The 18,753-nt window shown below is 39.3% G+C and overlaps 1 protein-coding gene across 1 annotated transcript in view; it reads right to left on the bottom strand.

Annotated features, from left to right (window-relative positions):
• Positions 1 to 570: 570 nt before the first annotated feature.
• The window catches only part of sema4ga (sema domain, immunoglobulin domain (Ig), transmembrane domain (TM) and short cytoplasmic domain, (semaphorin) 4Ga), a 32,340-nt gene continuing 14,157 nt past the window's right edge, over positions 571 to 18,753 (bottom strand). The window contains exons 3-15 of the mRNA XM_079855306.1: positions 14,646 to 14,794; positions 12,783 to 12,845; positions 12,610 to 12,708; positions 12,418 to 12,511; positions 12,186 to 12,299; positions 11,472 to 11,626; positions 8,537 to 8,712; positions 6,183 to 6,330; positions 4,485 to 4,707; positions 4,120 to 4,235; positions 3,790 to 3,944; positions 3,115 to 3,176; positions 571 to 2,544 (exon numbers count right to left, since the gene is read on the bottom strand). Coding sequence (XP_079711432.1) covers positions 1,631 to 2,544; positions 3,115 to 3,176; positions 3,790 to 3,944; positions 4,120 to 4,235; positions 4,485 to 4,707; positions 6,183 to 6,330; positions 8,537 to 8,712; positions 11,472 to 11,626; positions 12,186 to 12,299; positions 12,418 to 12,511; positions 12,610 to 12,708; positions 12,783 to 12,845; positions 14,646 to 14,794 — 2,468 coding nt within the window. The 3' untranslated portion in view covers positions 571 to 1,630. The remainder of the gene's footprint in view (positions 2,545 to 3,114; positions 3,177 to 3,789; positions 3,945 to 4,119; positions 4,236 to 4,484; positions 4,708 to 6,182; positions 6,331 to 8,536; positions 8,713 to 11,471; positions 11,627 to 12,185; positions 12,300 to 12,417; positions 12,512 to 12,609; positions 12,709 to 12,782; positions 12,846 to 14,645; positions 14,795 to 18,753) is intronic.

The following is an 18,753-nucleotide window of genomic DNA, read 5'->3' as shown; positions in this document are numbered from 1 at the left end:
AAGACAAAAAACAATGAGTCTAAACACAAAGATTAAGGAAGAAAGCAAACTACACTTATCAGCAGTGCTCATCTTAGCTCTGTTCTGAACATGTGGCCTTAATGTTCTCCATTCGGCTCCGCTGCAATCTGCATATTCTGATCTAAACAGACAGAACCAGGTGCTACGCTCTCCTTAAGTGGCGGGAGATACGCCAAAACGCTCTTGCACGCAAGTGTGGGCAGCTGAAGCTGGACCAGTTCCAGGACGAACATTTACACAACAGTTTAATGGACTTACTGGAAGAGAAAGCATAATCAAACCACCCCAATATAACCATGTTACAATACTCATTGTTCATCATGACCCGACTAGAACTGAATTTAGTTTATTTACTGGCAGCAGAAGCCCAATTTCAAGCTGTTAAGCTGTTAAGACCTGACTGTAAGAGGTGCTGAAATAATTGGTCATGTCAAAAGGATAATCTAAAAAGGTCAGCATCAGCTTTACCTCTACACTGTGGTTGCCATGGAAACCTCGCAGCTAATGACTGGAATTCTGATCAAGGAATCCAATAAGGAATCATGTCAGTTCTTGTGCATGTTGACTTATTAGAGACGTACAGCTCCGAATCCAGATTTAGCATGTTTAGTGGTCCATTTTTCAGGGTCATACAGGTACTCATTCTGTCCACATACTGTAGTCTTCCCTCTCGCAGCATTTTCAATTCAGAGAGCCACACAGTTTTATCGTATTGTCACTTTCACATAATTCGCAATCTTCCAGTCCTTGTAATCCATTCCATCCTCTCCAGATCTGTCAGAATAAGCAGCACCTCAGGGAAAACAAATGCTACCGGTACATAAAGTGCATCTCAGTGGTTAATACTGTCATCTTCCCTGGTTCCCACCCCTGTGAAACTATTAATAAAAGCCTTTTTTACACAATTAGTACCATCAAGTGCATTTCTCATTGTATTCAAAGTCTGTTATCCCTGCTCTTCTTAATCATGATTATTATTACAAGCTGTTACTGATATGGTCAGTGTTGGCATAAATTAGAAAATATTCAAATAAAGCACATATCAGACACATTCAGTGCTTTACAGCACTAGAGTTTCCACACGACTTGCCCTGTCCAGGCGCAAAACCTCAATTTGAGTTCATCTCGTAGCTTTTTTACAATTCTTCCTTGTAAACGTCTCTTCTAACCAGTTGTAACGGAATCATTTATATGATTCCCCAAGATGGACTCTTTTGCTTTGAAGATTCCCTTGCTGCGTGTCCCTAACTATACATCCCCAACTCCAACCCCGATTTGAACACAAGCACGCTGAAATAAGCCGAGAGCTGTGTGATATAACTTGCTGAGGTAGAATTTCCATGTGTTCGTTCTTTGCTATTTTGTAACCGGTGGGCATTCCTCAGTCTGCTGAAAGTCAAAAGCTCTACTTTTGAAATGTAAACGGAGAGGCAGTTTGTCCTTTTAGAAGAACAACAATGTTTTGTTTATCTTCCAATAAAAGCTGCTGCTGTGGCTACTTATTAGCATCCCGTTGAAGTAAAAAAGGGGGTATTAGACAGTGATACATCCCTTGAACATTTTAGAGGACACCAGCAGTTCGAAAACATCTCCACAGGGTAGGTACGGCTCACACCGAGCTCTCGTCAGGTTTACTACACAGTTGCGTGTGCTTCCTCTTCTCCAGGATCCTGTTGAGCTCCTCCGTGAAGGAGTAATAGAGCGGAGATGTGGTATCTCCATCCGTCTGTCTCAGTAACACATAGCTGTTGCCATTCATCTTGCGTAAGACGCTGGGTAAGGTGGCAGAGAGTCCATTGACGTACTCTGATTCTGAAGGCGGTGGGAGAGGTGGAGCGGGAGGAAGCTCTTTGTTGGGTGACGTTGCTGCTTCTCCGGGAACAATCTGCAGCAGGCCGTCGTGAGCGTCGGCTTTCCCGTTGCAGTGGCTGGAGATGGTCTTGAGCTCCATGTGAGCACCTCGCTTCTTTTCAGCATGAGAAGAGGCCCGCAAAGAGTATTTACCTCTCCGCCCTTGCAAACAGAATCCCACGTACAGCAGGACGACTGTTAGAACAAAACAAAGGCCTCCTAGGATTGTGATTAGGGATAGGTACATGGCCTCCATGTTCCTCATGGACAGGAACTCGAAGCGAGGAGACATTGGGGTTGGATTGAAGTCCTCCGGGGAGTCACTTTGGGAAGTCTGAAAGGTCCAGTAGATCGCTGTGGTCAAGTGGGGCTGCGTTGGCTCCACAGGAGGAGGTGCAGGAAGCTCCTGGCGAACTGTTAAGCTGTAGATCACCACAGGAACATGGACACTGTTTTCCAGGGCGAAGCAGCAGTAGTGGCCGCTCTGGTAAGACCGTGCCTCGATGACCAGGAGACCGTCAGTGCCGACGCGGTAGCCAGAGTCCAGCCCGTAACCCTGCAGTTTCTTTCCATCCAGCGTCCACTCAGGGGTTGCCAGATTGGAGCTGAGCTCACACTGAAGCAGCACGTCATCGCCCGCCATCACAGAGCGAGAGCGGTGTAACACTTGGTCTATGACACACACAAACATCAGTTACAGGGATATTAGTCACTCAGGGTTACTTGGCTTGATTATATCACTGCAGTAATGGTAATTCATTGGACTCTTCTAATTAGAAATAACCTGTAACCTTAGATATTGGCTAATATCTACTTCATCCCATCCCGAATTATCTGACATTTGCTATGACTAACTGAGGAATAAGGAGACAAACTGACTACACTGATATGGAAAGCAACAATCACAGTGTTGTTATTGTTGACTAAAACTATTAAAATAGTTTTCATTAACTGAAATAAACCTGAAATAAAACATAAATATTGAAAATTATTTTTAAAAAAGCTAAATGAAAAATTACAAATGTTGCTGAAATAAGTTGAAGTACTAAACAAAAAGTGAAATAATAAAAAAGAAAAAAAGAAAACAAAAACCAGTAACAAAGACAATAGAAATGAAAATGAAAACTGAGAATATAAAAATTAATGCTCATTCAAAATATTAATAAATACCATAATAGTATATAAATAATACTAAAATAACACTGAATCAACACTGACTAATACAACAAATGTTTTTCATACCGTCTGCTGTGGATTCCTCACAGCCCTGGTTTCCATTCAGAATATCCTGGGTCAGATTAGCTCTGTAGATGAGAGTGAGAGGTTATTATTTGGGACACACCGGCATTAGAATTCTGACCGATACTAATTATTTTCATATAATGGCCGGTCACTGATAAATGTGTGATTATCTAAACGAAAAATAAACATTAAAAACTATAAACAGAGATTTTTAATGCTACAAGTGAATCTAGGTATCACATCAATATAATGTACAGCATGAAAAAAATGGATATTCAAGTACTTGATTTACTTCAGGTAAATGAGCGCTAGATGACAGCAAAGGTAATCTAAATGTAAATATATGGGAAAGGAGCATACTCAATGAAATATTTAAATATAAAATATAATTAAATATTCTGATGCAGAAAATAATAAATAATAAATTGCCTGACAACTAATATGGTACATATTGTGCGTTACTAATGTTTCATTGATCAAAGTTCACCAACTTTTCCAATACGCATTCCATGTTCCATTAAAAAAAAAAAAAAAAAAAAAAAAAAAAATCAAGCTGTCCTTATTAACAGAGTACTTGCATTGAGATGTCAATCCCAATCACAGAGTTTCATTCAGTTAATTAAATAGTTAATAAGGAGAGCAGAGGTACTAGTATTTATGACCATGCATTCGTACCTGTTGTTGTGTGATGTAATGTCCACACATTCCAGTCCATCCCAGCCACAGAAGGGATCGCGTGCCATCACGCAGTCGAAGCACGAGGAGTATCTGCTGCATGTGGACAAGGGCAACTGCACCACTGAGCTGGGCGAACCCACATACACACTCATCTGACAAAGAAAGGTTCAAGTGGGTAGTAAGATTCACATTGTGGGCTGTGCATAAAATCAAATTACACCCATATAAATTTAAACAGGATATAATGGACTTGCAAATTTTATAATGGGAATAACCTTTTGTAATAATGTATTTACAACTTCCAGAATGTAGACACTTCTTTCTCACCTGTTTCTCAGAGATGACTATACTGTCCACTGGCTGGGGCTCCTCGAACAGCTGCAGCTCCTCAATGATGTGCAGCTGACCATTAACCATCACAGCCCGCTGTAGCCAACCTTCATCTGGAGGAACATCGAAACCAGATTAAAGACATTCCAGTGTCAAACCACTTTTATTTCAGATAAATGATTTAATACTTTAATAAAAATTGTTATAGAAAGCAATATTTTTTGGCTTCACTGAATATATTTTCTAAATTACCACTACAGATTATGTTTTATTTGGACCTGCACAACCCTGCAGATCAAAAAACCTCAAATAAACTGCCAGGTTTTTGATATATAAGAGCTAAAGGGAGGTCACTGCAGTACCTGTCCCAATGAAGAGTACATGGTATATCTGACCATCTAGAGCAGTCACTTTGTGTACGGCAATTTTAGTGTAGTCCACATTCCTCCTAAACAGCAGGGCGCGCTGTCCTTGAGGAAGGATCTGCCTGTACATGAGCGGATGGCGACGGACAAAATGAAGTACGTCATCTGGCAGGTTGGTGGATGAGTTGATGCCTCTTGCTCTAAGTTGATCTGTGATGCACTGAAGAGAAATGGAAAGCATAAGCGAGATAAAGTCACCTTCTAACAATACACGCACAGTAGTGGCCAAAAATGATGTCCGTCCTAGGAAAATTGACCTCTTTACCCTTTATTCAAATATTATTATTTGTTAATGATTTAGTAAGCATTTGCATAGTTGTGCTTGGAGTCAAGTCAATTGTTTTATTTGTGATAACGCAATAATGCCCTTATATTTAAAATATAATATATATATATATGTATATAATATTTTCCTTATATTTTGATGATTTAAAGGTATTTTCCAGCTTTCCGTGTTTTCACTGTTATACGGTAGGGGGCGCTATTATGCATCTTCCTAAAGACTGATCACCTGATCAAAACACAGGCGAAGAAGCGGCGGAAACAAGCAATAGCCTATGTAAGCATATGCATATGTAAAATAATGCAACCATCAACATTAAATCAAAACTGATGTCTAACGTTACTGAATGAAATGTCGACCCAGGATGAGCTATATGACTGAGCAAGCTTTGGGGGTGTTGATGGACTCGATCTACTCCATTTATGTTTTGATAATCATTCTGAATCCGATCCAGACATAGCCTTTGACAAAAATGTGATTTTCTCAGCCTTTTGGCTCAAAATGTTGCTTTTTTATTAAACTCCCACATTCAAATGTTGATAATAATGCAATTATGCTGGCAATGACTGGCAACTTTTTTCAAAAACGCTGGTGGGAAAAGAGTTAAAAACAAATATCCTTACCAGACATCACTTTTGGTCATTACTGTACGCAGCCATATTTTCACATCCTTGAAAGGCTAGCAGACACCAAAAATGCAGGGTCTGAAATTATCCCTTCTTCTTGCTCAGTGGGATTACCAACTAATTTCCAAGAACCCATCGAGAATGTAGGACATTCAGCTTTTCTCAGTCTCTTGACTGAAAATGTACAATTTAACAGTCATTTTAATTATCTGACAGAAATTGCCAAGCGTTCACAAAGAAAATCTTATAGGAAAGGCTTCTTTTTCAAAAACCTAAAATAGGCCAGGGAAAACCAAAATTGTTCTTTCCATTTCTGAAAACTTGCAAACATCAATTAAAGGTGCAATATCAACCCTCACTCGCATTCAGACTCACTCATTAGAAATATCACAGTCACAGATTCAAAATTCATAATGCAGCCAATCAGCAATGATTTTCTGCCTGCTGCTAATCTCCATGGCAAAAGCTTTGATGAAATAAACCCCTTTTCTCCATGTGCACTCTATAAAATTGCTCATCAGCGTCTGATTTCTGGATGAAACTAGATCAAGGCTCTACCTGTACCATGCACAGCGGTTAGAGCTTTAGTAGCTCCACCTGTGAAGTGCTGACTTGTGCTTCCCCATCAGAGTCAGCAGGCAGGCAGAGTTTCAGGGATGAGGATAATCAGGCCAGTGTAAGATGAAACAGGGGATCAGTATAGCTGTAATCCTGTATAGGCCTTACCGAGCCGGGTCGAGGTTCTGGCACTTTCCCTGTGTACTGTGCCCATTTAGAGCTGGAGTCTTCTTTGCTCTCCATGTAAGGCCCCTCAAAGGCCCATTGGATATCCGAAATGGAGTACTGGCAGATAGCGGATGCTTTTACATTTTTCCTGAAAAAGAAGCACTGGTGAGTATTCTTTCAAAGTAGTACAAAGGAGAGAAATCCAACACTACATGATGTCAGGTAAAACCCTGAACCAACGTTGGGACTATGAACACCCACACTCAGCCATTTCTTTAGGATATATTTCAAGGGAGCACAAAGAAAATTAGTGAATAGAAGGTGCATTCATGAAAGTGGTGAATCAGCCTAGGTGTGAGCGCTTTGTAGCTGATCCAGTTTCTAGTTGGTACACTTGGGTTTATTAACCGAAGAGCCTCTCAGCTTGTGCTGCGCTCATTGTTTCTCAAGGTCTTGGCATGTCAGCATAGAACCCTCATAAGCCCACTGTGTAACCATGGAAACAAGAAAAATAGATTACAAATTTATTAAAAAGTGTGTGAGAGAGGTGAGGGATGACAGTGAGTGGGTGAAGGGGGCGAGACAGGAACATAGACAAAGCTCCTCAAGTGATCAGTGCAAACCTATTGAGAAAAAGAGGAAGGGGCACTTATTAGAAGTGACAGTAGAATGTGAAAATCGCACGCGAATGTCGGATATTGTGGAAAGTTCATGTGACATTATGCCTTGAAATATGCCTAGTCATTGCAAATTATGCTGATTTGAATGTATCATCAGGGTAATGTTACTTTGCGATTTTTAGCGAAATTTCAAGATTGTCTTGAGAGATCAATGGGTTTATTTGATACATGATTTATAAGATTTAATGTCTATAAAACTGTATATAGCACATAAAATCTACCTTTATGGAGCCTGAGTCCACAAAAAATCATCAACATGATCAAATGATGCCCAATCCTGTTCCTGGAGATCTACCTTCCTGCAAAGTTCAGATCCCACCCTGATCAAACACAACTAAACCAGCTAATTAAGATTACTTGATAATTACAGACAGTTGTGTTGTGTCAGGGTTGGATCTGAACTCTGCAGGTAGGTAGATCTCCAGGAACAGGATTGGGAACCCATGATGTAAACAATGAAAATTTTTCATTTATGGGTGAACTATCCCTTTAAGAGAAAAGGTCTTTTACTGGAGATTCCATGTCTGATTCAGACTTGCCTAATACTCAGGAAAACAAACACCCACGTCAATGTAAACTTTACACCCAAGCTGATGACATGGTGACACAGCAGTCGTTCAACCTTACGCTGCCAGAGGTCAGTGTGGTCAGGTCATCAGAGCTCAGCTGACGCACTCATTCTCATTTTATTTATCTGTCCTTGTTTTGCTCGCTCTTCTTCTGCTTCCTAATTATTTTCTAGCGTAGAAGACATTATGGTTCATCCAGTCCTGTCATTCATCACTGTTAATCGTATGTTTGCGGTTGGCGCCTCAGGCAGCCGCAACCCACAGATTGATTGCCTGGCAGCTCATCAGAACCTCCCCTCTGGTTTCAGCAGGGCGTCAAAACTGTCACGTCAGTCACAACGGCAGACGTAACGCGCGTGCGACCTATGTGCTATAACCAGTTTAGTGCTGAAAATATGTGTGAAAGGAAACAATTGAAAAGAAAATTCTTTACTCTCATGCTAACAAAAATAGAAATGTGGCCCTCAAGCTTCAAAGAACAACTTTTAAGATTTTACAGGTTTATCAATGACGAGTCAAAGCCTGGCTATACGTGTCCAGAGCAAATTTTCTGATCTCCTGAGAGATTGTGACCTGCTTATGAATAAAACATGCTTTGTGCTGCAGACAGCCAGAGGAAGTGTCAGCGATTTTCATTCTGATGATCCTGGTGGACTGTAAATACTGTCGCCTCACTTGATGTATACGGCCAGAATGAGCCAAAGCAAAGAGTGTGTCCAGGCTGACAGATGAACTTACTAATAGACAAAATCTATTTCAACAAACTCAACAGTCACAGCAAAATGACGTGATGCTACCTCGCAGAATCCTTTAATCATTATCGACTGAGGTGTTATTTGCATGCCATGTATGGCAACACAACACTTTAAGCTCCCATGCTCAACTGCCAGGATCATTTAAGAAAGGTGGTTTGCTTTCATTTAAGAGTTTAAGAGCTTGAACCCACTGCAGATCACTAAGATCCAGTCTTTCTGAGAAGTAGAACCAGAAGAAGAGGCGATCATCATGACAGATAACAAATGTAATGGACATCAAAACAGCAAGTAAATAAATAGCCCATTATGCGAAAAACGGATATTGAAGGATTGTACAAAAGTGATCTTACCATTCCAGGCCAAATATGCCATAGAAAACAGAGTCCTGAGAGCTGGAGCCCTCCAGAAAAAACACACTCCGCAACACGTTGAAGTGAAATTCATAGTCCGGTAAAGAACACGCCAGACGTGCCTTCAGGAAGGAGGTCCACTTCTTCTGTAGCGTGAGAAGACCTCCTCTGTCTCTCTACAAGATGAAGAACAGAAAACAGCTGAAAGAAAATCATAAGATGCAACAGCAGGTTCCAGAAGGTATGCCAACACCACCATTCAAAAGTTGGACACTGAAGAATGGCTGCTGAAAATTCAACTTTGCCAGGAATAACTTACATTATAAAATATATTCAAATAGAAAACAGTCATTTTAAATATTACTGTTTAAATGGTTTTTTTTAGCAAATAAATGCAGCCTTGGTGACTTCTTTCCATCCCTAAACTTTTGAAAGAGGGTCTACATTTAACATGTATTCATTAAGCATATGAAGCCACTTTCAAATAAAAGTAAACAGTAAACGTAAACACAATAAAAATCATTTTCATTAGGCGCACTTAGTGACATAAAATAAACTTTTATAATTTAACACTATTAGAAAAACTCAAGTGTGCTGCGAAAACAGCTGAAGAAAGCCTATAACTTATTTTTAACATGGATCACTGGTTATTGGCATGGCTGTTGGAAGCAAACATTATTATCAGTGTGACTGTGGGAAAAGGAAATGCACTAAATTGGATGGGGGTTTTTGCATGTAAAGGAATCCCCCATCATGTCAGGGGGATAAAGTGAATTTTCCATGCTGCCTCCAAAGAGGAAAATAAATCTTCATGGAGGAATGACTTTGACGGGACCCAAAGCCTCTTAACAATTCTTGGTTTCTCCAGTACTAAGTTTTCAGTAATAACACTGACATTATAATGTAATGACCTTTAATTCACTGTGGGAAAAAAAGGCTTTTGACTGTTGATTCATGATGCCATCTTCTCAACTGGTGATATTCAGAAGCAGATGTATGGTGATATGAAACCAGAGCACAAAACATTGGCACTTTACAATAATCCACTGCAGATCTTTTTGGAGATTTAAAAAATAATATGATTTCTAGTGATTTATAACCTATGCAGAATTTGATTTCGCCAAGTACAACATATTCCTGGATCAACATCTTAGTTGATCCTGGAAAAACAGTCCATTCAACCAAATCAGGAAAGTTTAGGCTCACAATCAGGTGTTATTCACCTATAATTTCCCTCTGATTTTAGGGATAAGTTATGGATAGGGTTAGGACTAGATTTTCAAACAGGAATATGTTGACCAAGGAACTCAAAATAAGGATGTGCCTAGTCTACACCAGTATGAAGAAACTGAAAGCTTTTATTGAGACTTTTTACAGACAGTTAGTTACTCACAACAACGGAGTTACTATCCTTAATTATGTCTTTCCTCCCAGCTCAATGTCAGTTAGTGTGTATTAACAGCACTCAGCCCCACTACTATGTGGATAATGAACAATAATCTACTCATTAATGTGACCCTGCTGTGTGAACTGCCACAGAGAACTGCTTTTACCCTCAATCCTCAGCCTGCTTAACACACTTCACCAGCCCCGGACTCAATCCACTTGAATACAGTGTAATTCAGTCTATGTTATCTAAGCTACTATTATGTACACAGTCAATACGATTTCATTTATTCATAAAGTGTCAAAAGTGACAGTATGTGACATTTATGATGTTAAAAAAAGATTTTTATTTTAAATAAATGCTGTTCTTTTGAACTTTCTGTTCATCAAAAAATCCTGAAAACATATTTCCACAAAAATAATTAATTATATTTCAAATGTTACTGTTTTTTTTTTTTTTCATCAAATAAATGTAGCCTTGATGAGCATATGGGACTTTTTTTCAAAAACAATCCTCAAACATTTAAATGACAGTGCAGGTTATTTGGGTAAAAGTTGATATGAATGACAGCTGCTAGCAGTTTGCTGGTGGCTACTTTACAAAAATGTATCACAGCTGGGAGGTCAGGGGCAATTGTAAAATAAAAATTGTACGACTGATTTAAAAACTGAAAAACAAATTGATTATTTCATTAAAGTATCAAATTATAGACTTTTGTTGTATATTTAGTGTACTCTATGATATGTAGTAGCCTATATTATCGTAAAAAGGATTTAACCCATTTTAAAGAAAAGTTGAATCCACATGCATCCCCCATAAAGAAAAATACAACTTAATTCTGTGGTAATGTCTAATTTCACAATAATGTCAGCTGAACTCAAATACACTCACAATTTACATCTCGTATGCTAACAGCTAGATGTTAGACAGCTAGATTGGATGGTAAATAAACACTGTAGAGTAGCAGTCTTGAAAAAATGTGAAATTGCAGACATGTTCAATTGGCACTTTGATCTGAATGTGTAGAGCTAGACTGATGGGTTGAGAAGCGAGACAGAGAGGCAAGTCTCGTGGGAAGGGAGCCACCGAGAGAAAGAGAGAAATGCCTGGCAACCACACTGCTGTAAAACCCTGTTAGAAAACCTGTAGAAAGCCACATTACAAATAAAGGAGCATTTTTAAGACAGAACCCTTACAATGCTGTGAACAGTTTAGCACTTAAAAACAGATTTGTGAATAACTTTTGTGTATGTGTGTTATTTTTCAGGGCAAGGCAATGGATGTCTCTGAACAAATTAAATGCGAGAACCATGTCTTACCATCTGTATTATTATTTTGTGGAGAGAATAAAACATTTGTTCCATCCCGTGTGGAAGAGATTAAACTCTCAACCATTTGTTCCACTTTACTATGCAAAGCATATTTACCACAATCTGGATTTACACCTACTAATTGTAAGAATTCAATTAAATGATTGAATTTAGAGTCACATGAAAAAGAAAAGGTACAGTGACGGGTGGAGTGAAGAGTTCCTCTGTAGTCTCGTACCTTGCACACACGTGCGACCCGTGCTACTCTGCTGTGACTGAAGTATGGACTGAGATCTTGACTCTTCTCAGTGAAGAAGAAGTAAATCTTATCGTCGTCTCCCACTGAGCTGCTCACACTCTCATTCACCAACGCTGAGCCCACAAAATCAGCTTCTGTGTGGGACATGACAGTAGATTGCTGTTAGTACATCACGCCACAATTCTGACAAGTGAAATAAAAATATACTGCAATGCTGCACATTAAAATGCTTAGTTAAAAGTAAATCTTTTTTATTATTATACTAAAGTAACTACACTACACCTTTACTTTCGTTTTGTATTTGTTTATTTATTTTATTAAAAACTGTGAAACGTTCGCCGGTTCCCGCCTCCTCCTTCCCACAAAATCTAACCTTGCTACATCTATATAATATATGATTATATTATATTTGCATTTAAAATTTCATTTTTGACTTAGTTTATATTAGTGACCTAATATAATCCAAAATTTTAAATATTTTCCAAATTTTCTTTGTTTTACATTTTTAAAATCATTCTACAACTTTGATTATTTCCCAGTTCAAACGGTGGACTCAAGACTTGTGGACGCCACTGTACTGTTAAAAGTCCAAATATTATTAACCTACTATGACTTGAGAGATCCAAACATACGGTAATGTTGATGGTGAGGGATGAAATATTTTACTAATAAAATGTGCTGCAGTAGACCCACCCTGTAGCCACTGAGTTGGAGCCTCTTCTGTTTTCAATGTGGGATTCGGAGAGTTGCGTCGTATATCTGGAAAGCTCCGGAACTCATACTGAGATGCTGTGTACATCTGCTGATCTAAGGGAAACAGAGGGCCAAAATATAGCTCAAGAATGTTTAGCTTAATATCTTTAAGATTTTAATATTATTAATATCCAAGGACGAAATGTATTTTGCTTATTAATTGATGCCATACCAATTAGCAGGCCAGTGTAGCCTTTGGTAGGGTCATATGGACATTTCTCTCGACCCTCCTCGAAGGCTGACGAGATTTTAAACTCCCTCGCATCCTGAAAAACGCAACAAAAATATTAAGACAATCCTAAATGTGAAGGTTCTCATCTTAAAGTAAGAGTTCTGGGTGTTAAGTGACTTTACAGTTACTTACTATGTATGCACAAAGAGGGCTGAAAGCATGTGTACCACAAGTGTACAAGTGTGTGCTGTTGAACCTCTGCAGGAATCGTATGTGGTTGTAACACTCCGTCTGTTAGGATGAGGAAGTCTACATCAGTATATGTACTAGAGATGAGAACACAATGGATGGAGATCTTGACTCACCTTGTTATCTTTCCCTTTGTTCAAGCATTGTTGCTTCTGCTCGTCTGATGCCTCCCAGTCAATCTGTCCAAGTAAAAGATTAACAAGAATTCTTGAAATGTCAAGACTGTGTTTTCCTGGCCAAACAACTTCCTGCTCTAGGTTGCAGTGCCAAATTGTACTAACTGGTGTTTGCAAACAACTCTCACATTAACCTTCTGTGCATTAGTTGGAAGTGGAACACAGTGAAAAAAAATCTAAGGAATCTATTCTCAGGAGGAAAGGAATTTATAAATTATAAAAAAATAAACCATTTGTAAGTTTTAAAGAGATAGTCCACCCAAAAATGAGAATGTTAGTAACTAAACAGTTTTGGTTCCCACTGACTCCCAGTGTATGGACAAAAAATGCAATGGAAGTCCATGGTCACCAAAACTGTTTGGTCATCAACATTCTTCAAAATATCTTCTTTTGTGTTCCAAAAAAGAAAGAAAGTTGTACAGGTTAGGAACAACATGAGGGTAAGTAACTATCCCTTTAAGTGTAGGATACTGCAACACATAATTTGACTTCTGTTCTCCTTTGCAGCGCTCATGCACCAATATTATGTAAGAAAAAAAAGAAGAAAGAAATTCGGTATGCAGATAAAAAAGAAACAAGACCAATCACAAATCAACATGCAAATATCACAGTGATGTCATAGTATCCGTGATGTCAAGGAATTTTTTATAATTCTTTTTTTTATTTTAAACACAGTACAGAATAGCTTGTGCAGTTTGGGCCTATTGGTTAGACAGTCGGACTTGTAACCCGAAGGTCGCTGACTCGCGGGTTTGATTCTCAGTACCGGCAGGAAAAGACTTGAGGTGCCCTTGAGTAGTGAAGTGTTCACTTCTCACTGCTCCTAATGTTTGTGCACTAACTTGGATGGGTTAAATGCAGAGGACAAATTCCGAGTATGGGTTACCATACTTCACTTCACTTAATCTACATTATATTCACATATGCAGTACATAATGTATTAGCCCTATAGTTACAGCATGACATATTTAAACCTATAACATTTTTATTTCATAATTCCAACTTTTTTCTTGCAGTTGCGAGTTTATATATCAATTCTGAGAAGGAAATACTTAGAATTGTGGGATATAAACTCGCAATTCTGAGGAGAAAAGCAGAATATTGAGTTTATATCTTGCAATTCTTATTTTTCTTCTCAGAACTGTAAGATATCATTTTAAAAAAAATCTGAATTGTGAGATATAAACTCAATGTTCTGCATTTTCCCCTTAGAATTGCACCCAAAAGGTCTATGGAGTTTGATTTTAATAATTTTCATTTCATTAATAAATTTCATTTCCATGTCTAGAAGGTCAAGACATATCCAGCTTTTTTTTCTTTTCTTTTTTTTTTTTTTGAGGGGTTGAATTAAAATATTTTAATGGTTTATTTTAATGGTTGTTTTGTCTTGAATTTGTGTAAATCATTTAAGTCATCTTGAGGCCCCCTGGTTGAGAACCACTGCTCTAGAAGGTTGTCTTTGACAAAGCATCAACTTAACATACTTTTAAAATATAGCTCAAGAAGTGCATTTTGTTCCATATCATGTTTGAAAGGCCACTAGCAATGTACATTCCCAGGAGATTTTCAAATTTCTACATTACTCAAAAAGTATAAAGTTCGCATAAACCAAAAATAGATGGCAACACTGAAATTATTCACATAATGTTTGAATGCAGTCTGCATCTTAAGCAGTTTTTGATGAATTAATTACAGAATATTTTAGAGGGGAAGAGGAATAAAAATAGGATATTTCAGGAATATCAATACAGTTTTGTCTGGCAAGCTCTGTAATGAAGTGCTGATGTGTTTGTGGGTACATACGGTCTGCGGAGAGCTGCTGGAGATGTCACTAGCCTGCAGGGCATATAAAGCCCCTCTAGCTCCCACGTACAACATGCCTGTCTCCTCCTCCAGCAGCAATAAACTGTAATTCAGCGTCAAGCCTCTGAAGCGCCTGCAGCCCAACAGCCCTGAAACACACAGGACATACCAGTTAAAGAAATATTTTATCCATAAAAGGGATCTGTAAACACTTCAGTAAGATCTGTGGGTGCTTGGGGTTGAGAAGACGAGCTGTTTCCTGTGTCAGTGAGACCATGTTTGACTTATTGTCACTCAACTTCAGCTTTGCTTTTCCAAATCTTTAATTAATCTTGAGGGATGCATGCTGTGGGTACTGTGTGTGTCCCCATCATTCACAAATGAACATGCATAACACCAGTTAAGACACCAATATTAGTAAAAGACAATCACTCATTCCATAAGTGTAGGAGGTAGAACGCCCTTTAAACATAAAGGTGAGGTAATACACACACACACACACACACACACACACACACACACACACGCACATTCCTGATTCCTTGTTTGCACAACTGCTTGTTGTGTATCGCACTACTGTGATGTTGTTTTCACGACACATGGTGTTCGGTATGTGCACTGCAAAAATAACACCACACGCTGTAGAGAATCAACACACAGGACACACATCTCATTCGTGTGTAGGCAGCAGAACTGCATGCAGGGACAGGACAGGTTATGCAGCACAGCCAGATTTGGCTGACGACCCAGAGCATTACAATGACAGCAGAGCTGACAAATACAGCTATGGAGAGAAAGATGGGAGCCGGCCACAGGCACAGCGTAAGAGAGACAGACGGAAGTAGAGATGCACAGAAAAAGAGAGGCTAATTAAGGTGCCCTGTGACTCCCTGCTGACATAGCACTGCTGTGTTTCACTAACATGCAGAATCGTCTGCATTTCCTCAATGCTTCCTGCTCACACACACATGCTCAATACACTTAATTAAACTTCTTTCTAATGCTTAAGCTGTCCCATTCATTCACTCTTCTATTTTTGTGTCTGACTGTGTAGGTTGATTGTGGTAGAAATGATAACCTACTCTGAGATTTTACGTGTATTAACATCAAACAAACAAATTATATTATTTACGACCAAAACGTCTTTATCAAATACATTCAAACCATCAGCAACTCAATTCTTGACAAACAACTTCACAACAAGGACGATGATAACTATTCTATAATATTAATAATCACTCTGATTCTGAGAATAGGGAAGTCCACACCACATCCATACTTACTCAGAGGAATGATTTTATAGGAATCACTTTTAGAACTACATTTTTTCAGCTGATGAATGATAAAAACATTGACAGCCAATCAGATTCCACCTGATTTTGACACGTTTGAGCATTTAAAGTGGCTGTGCCCTGTGACTCCCTGCTGACATAGCACTGCTGTGTTTCGCTAACATGCAGAATCGTCTGCATTTCCTCAATGCTTCCTGCTCACACACACATGCTCAGTACACTTAATTAAACTTATCTCTAATGCTTAAGCTGTCCCATTCATTCACTCTTCTATTTTTGTGTCTGACTGTGTAGGTGGATTGTGGTAGAAATGATAACCTACTCTGAGATTTTACGTGTATTAACATCAAACAAACAAATTATATTATTTACGACCAAAACGTCTTTATCAAATACATTCAAACCATCAGCAACTCAATTCTTGACAAACAACTTCACAACAAGGACGATGATAACTATTCTATAATATTAATTATCACTCTGATTCTGAGAATAGGGAAGTCCACACCACATCCATACTTACTCAGAGGAATGATTTTATAGGAATCACTTTCAGAACTATATTTTTTCAGCTGATGAATGATTAAAACATTGACAGCCAATCAGATTCCACCTGATTTTGACGCGTTTGAGCATTTAAAGTGGTACTGCAGAATGCGCTTATAACAAACAGAACGTTATTATCCATTATGTGGATGCTAATATAGTTATTGTTTATATATAGTTAACGTTCTTTGTGGGTGACAACAGGCCTTTACAGTTAACGTTAGGAGAGCCATTCGCCAGTTTGTTTACTTTTGAATGCACATCAGCATTATCTGAAATCGCCCAAAAAAATTGCATGGGTTGAGAAACAAAAATATTGTTATCAAATGTAACATGTCTGCTATGTTTCATTTTTGTTTTGGTTATCCCTGCTTTTTCTGTGTGACCTAGTTTCCAAGTCTGTTTCAGTTTCATATTGTTCACTAATTATCTCATTAGTTCCCTTGTTTAGTCCCTGTTTTGTTGACTCGTTTGTCCAGTCTTGTCAGTGTTTATGTGGTTGCATTATTCTGTTTCCTAAGTTTTCCTTGCCTTTGTCTTCATGCGCTTTATACAGCCACACGTAACAGAAGACAGGACCAATACAGTGATCATTTTTGCAGTGTCTTTTCTTTTCTACCTCTCGTCACCACGGACCTCCCCACTGTCCAGCTTTTATGCCTGGAGCAGAAAGACCACTCCCAGGAACCATATACCAGGGACTTTTTGGAGTTGGCGTGCCAAACGCACTATCCGGACCGCTTGCTCTGCGTGTTTTACCTCTCGAGTGGTCCAGGGTATGCCTTCCAGGGAGCGGTCCCAGTGACAACTTGGCCGCATGTGTGGAGTGGGTACTGGTGAACATTACTTCGGCATTCACCATCGGCCCGGCGGAGGACTCAAGTCCCACTCCAGACCCAGAGGCCAGTCAGCTACAGCAGAACTCCACCGCCCGGAGCCTGTGCCCATCGACACGTCTGACCAGGTAAGCAAGACTGCAACAACGCCTGTCCCTGAGGGAGTACTAGTGGAGCTTGTGGACTTGAATGGAAGCCCCACCCAGCCTAGAGGTAATTTTTTTGGATTTATTTGAGGAAGTAATACCCTTGTACCTCCTATTACCGCTGGTCCTGCCCAGCCCAGAGTTTCCTGTGTCTCCAGTTTCCTGCGTCCCTCTCAAACCTCCTCTACCAAATCCAGCCAATTCATCAGCCCTTCCTCCGCTGGTCCCTGTCAGTCCCTCGGACTCATCCACAGTTGGTCCCCTGCAGCGGATCCGTCTCGTGTCTTCCAGTCCCCAGCCTCGTGAGGATCCACTTTCTCTGCCTCCAACCAAAGAGCCCCGGACTCCACCTCAGTCCACTGACCCAACAGCTCCACCTTGGCTCAATGCTCCCTCAGATTAATTTCACAACCTATAGATTTCAGGTTTTCCTTATTCAAGGGCTGTACTTTGATTCATAAATAGCATTATGAATATAGCCATCAAATTACTTACCTTACAGGGATTTTGACAATGTTAACCAGATTAAAATTTGACCTCTTGGGGTGAATGGCAATTTAAAAATCAACAATTGAAAAAACATAACCATTACTCTGAATACTGTTCCCTTCAATGGTGCTTATGGCCTTGCTTCAAAACTCTGCTTCTGCCGAACAGTCATAGAATTATACAATAATAATTAGTGGGCAAGAGGTCATTAGACTGGAAGATTTAATTTATCAAACCAATTTCTTGAACCTGAAGAAAAGCTATGAGTCTAATCCGCTGGCTCAAAGTTAAATAGAAGAATGATCTACTCTGTGGTCTTTTCCAATTGCTGTCATCTCTCCTTTTAGTATCTTCACCTCCAACCCCCATAACAGAGCCAACAATGTTAATAGAACAGATTGATTCACTCAGACATTCACTATCAGATTACAAAATGTGTTTTCCACAGTCCTCCAGGATATTATATCGCCACTCTTCAGTGGGCAGTGTTAGCCTGGAGAAGCATAATGGCAACCTCAAACCCACGGAGCCCAACTGAGCTGAGAGTTTCACAAATTATTAGTGTAGCAATGCACAATATGTCTGGTCACAAAACGCATTACACATATTGAACGTTGTCATACTGACAGACACATCACATTTAGGTTGTACTTTGCCACTAGGCACCAGTTTCTACACAAACAGAAGTTCAAAATGGTAAACGAATTACAAGCCAAGGTTATCCAAACACAACCAAGGTTTACGTGAGCACAGCACAGAGACCTCCACAATATTCCCGCGCTGGGGTGAGCAGAGCAGC

This window comes from Squalius cephalus (assembly GCF_949319135.1).
Source record: "Squalius cephalus genome assembly, chromosome: 21".
Lineage (NCBI taxonomy): Eukaryota > Metazoa > Chordata > Actinopteri > Cypriniformes > Leuciscidae > Squalius > Squalius cephalus.
The sequence above is the reverse complement of the archived record's forward strand: the minus strand, read 5'-3'. Positions and strand labels throughout refer to the sequence as shown.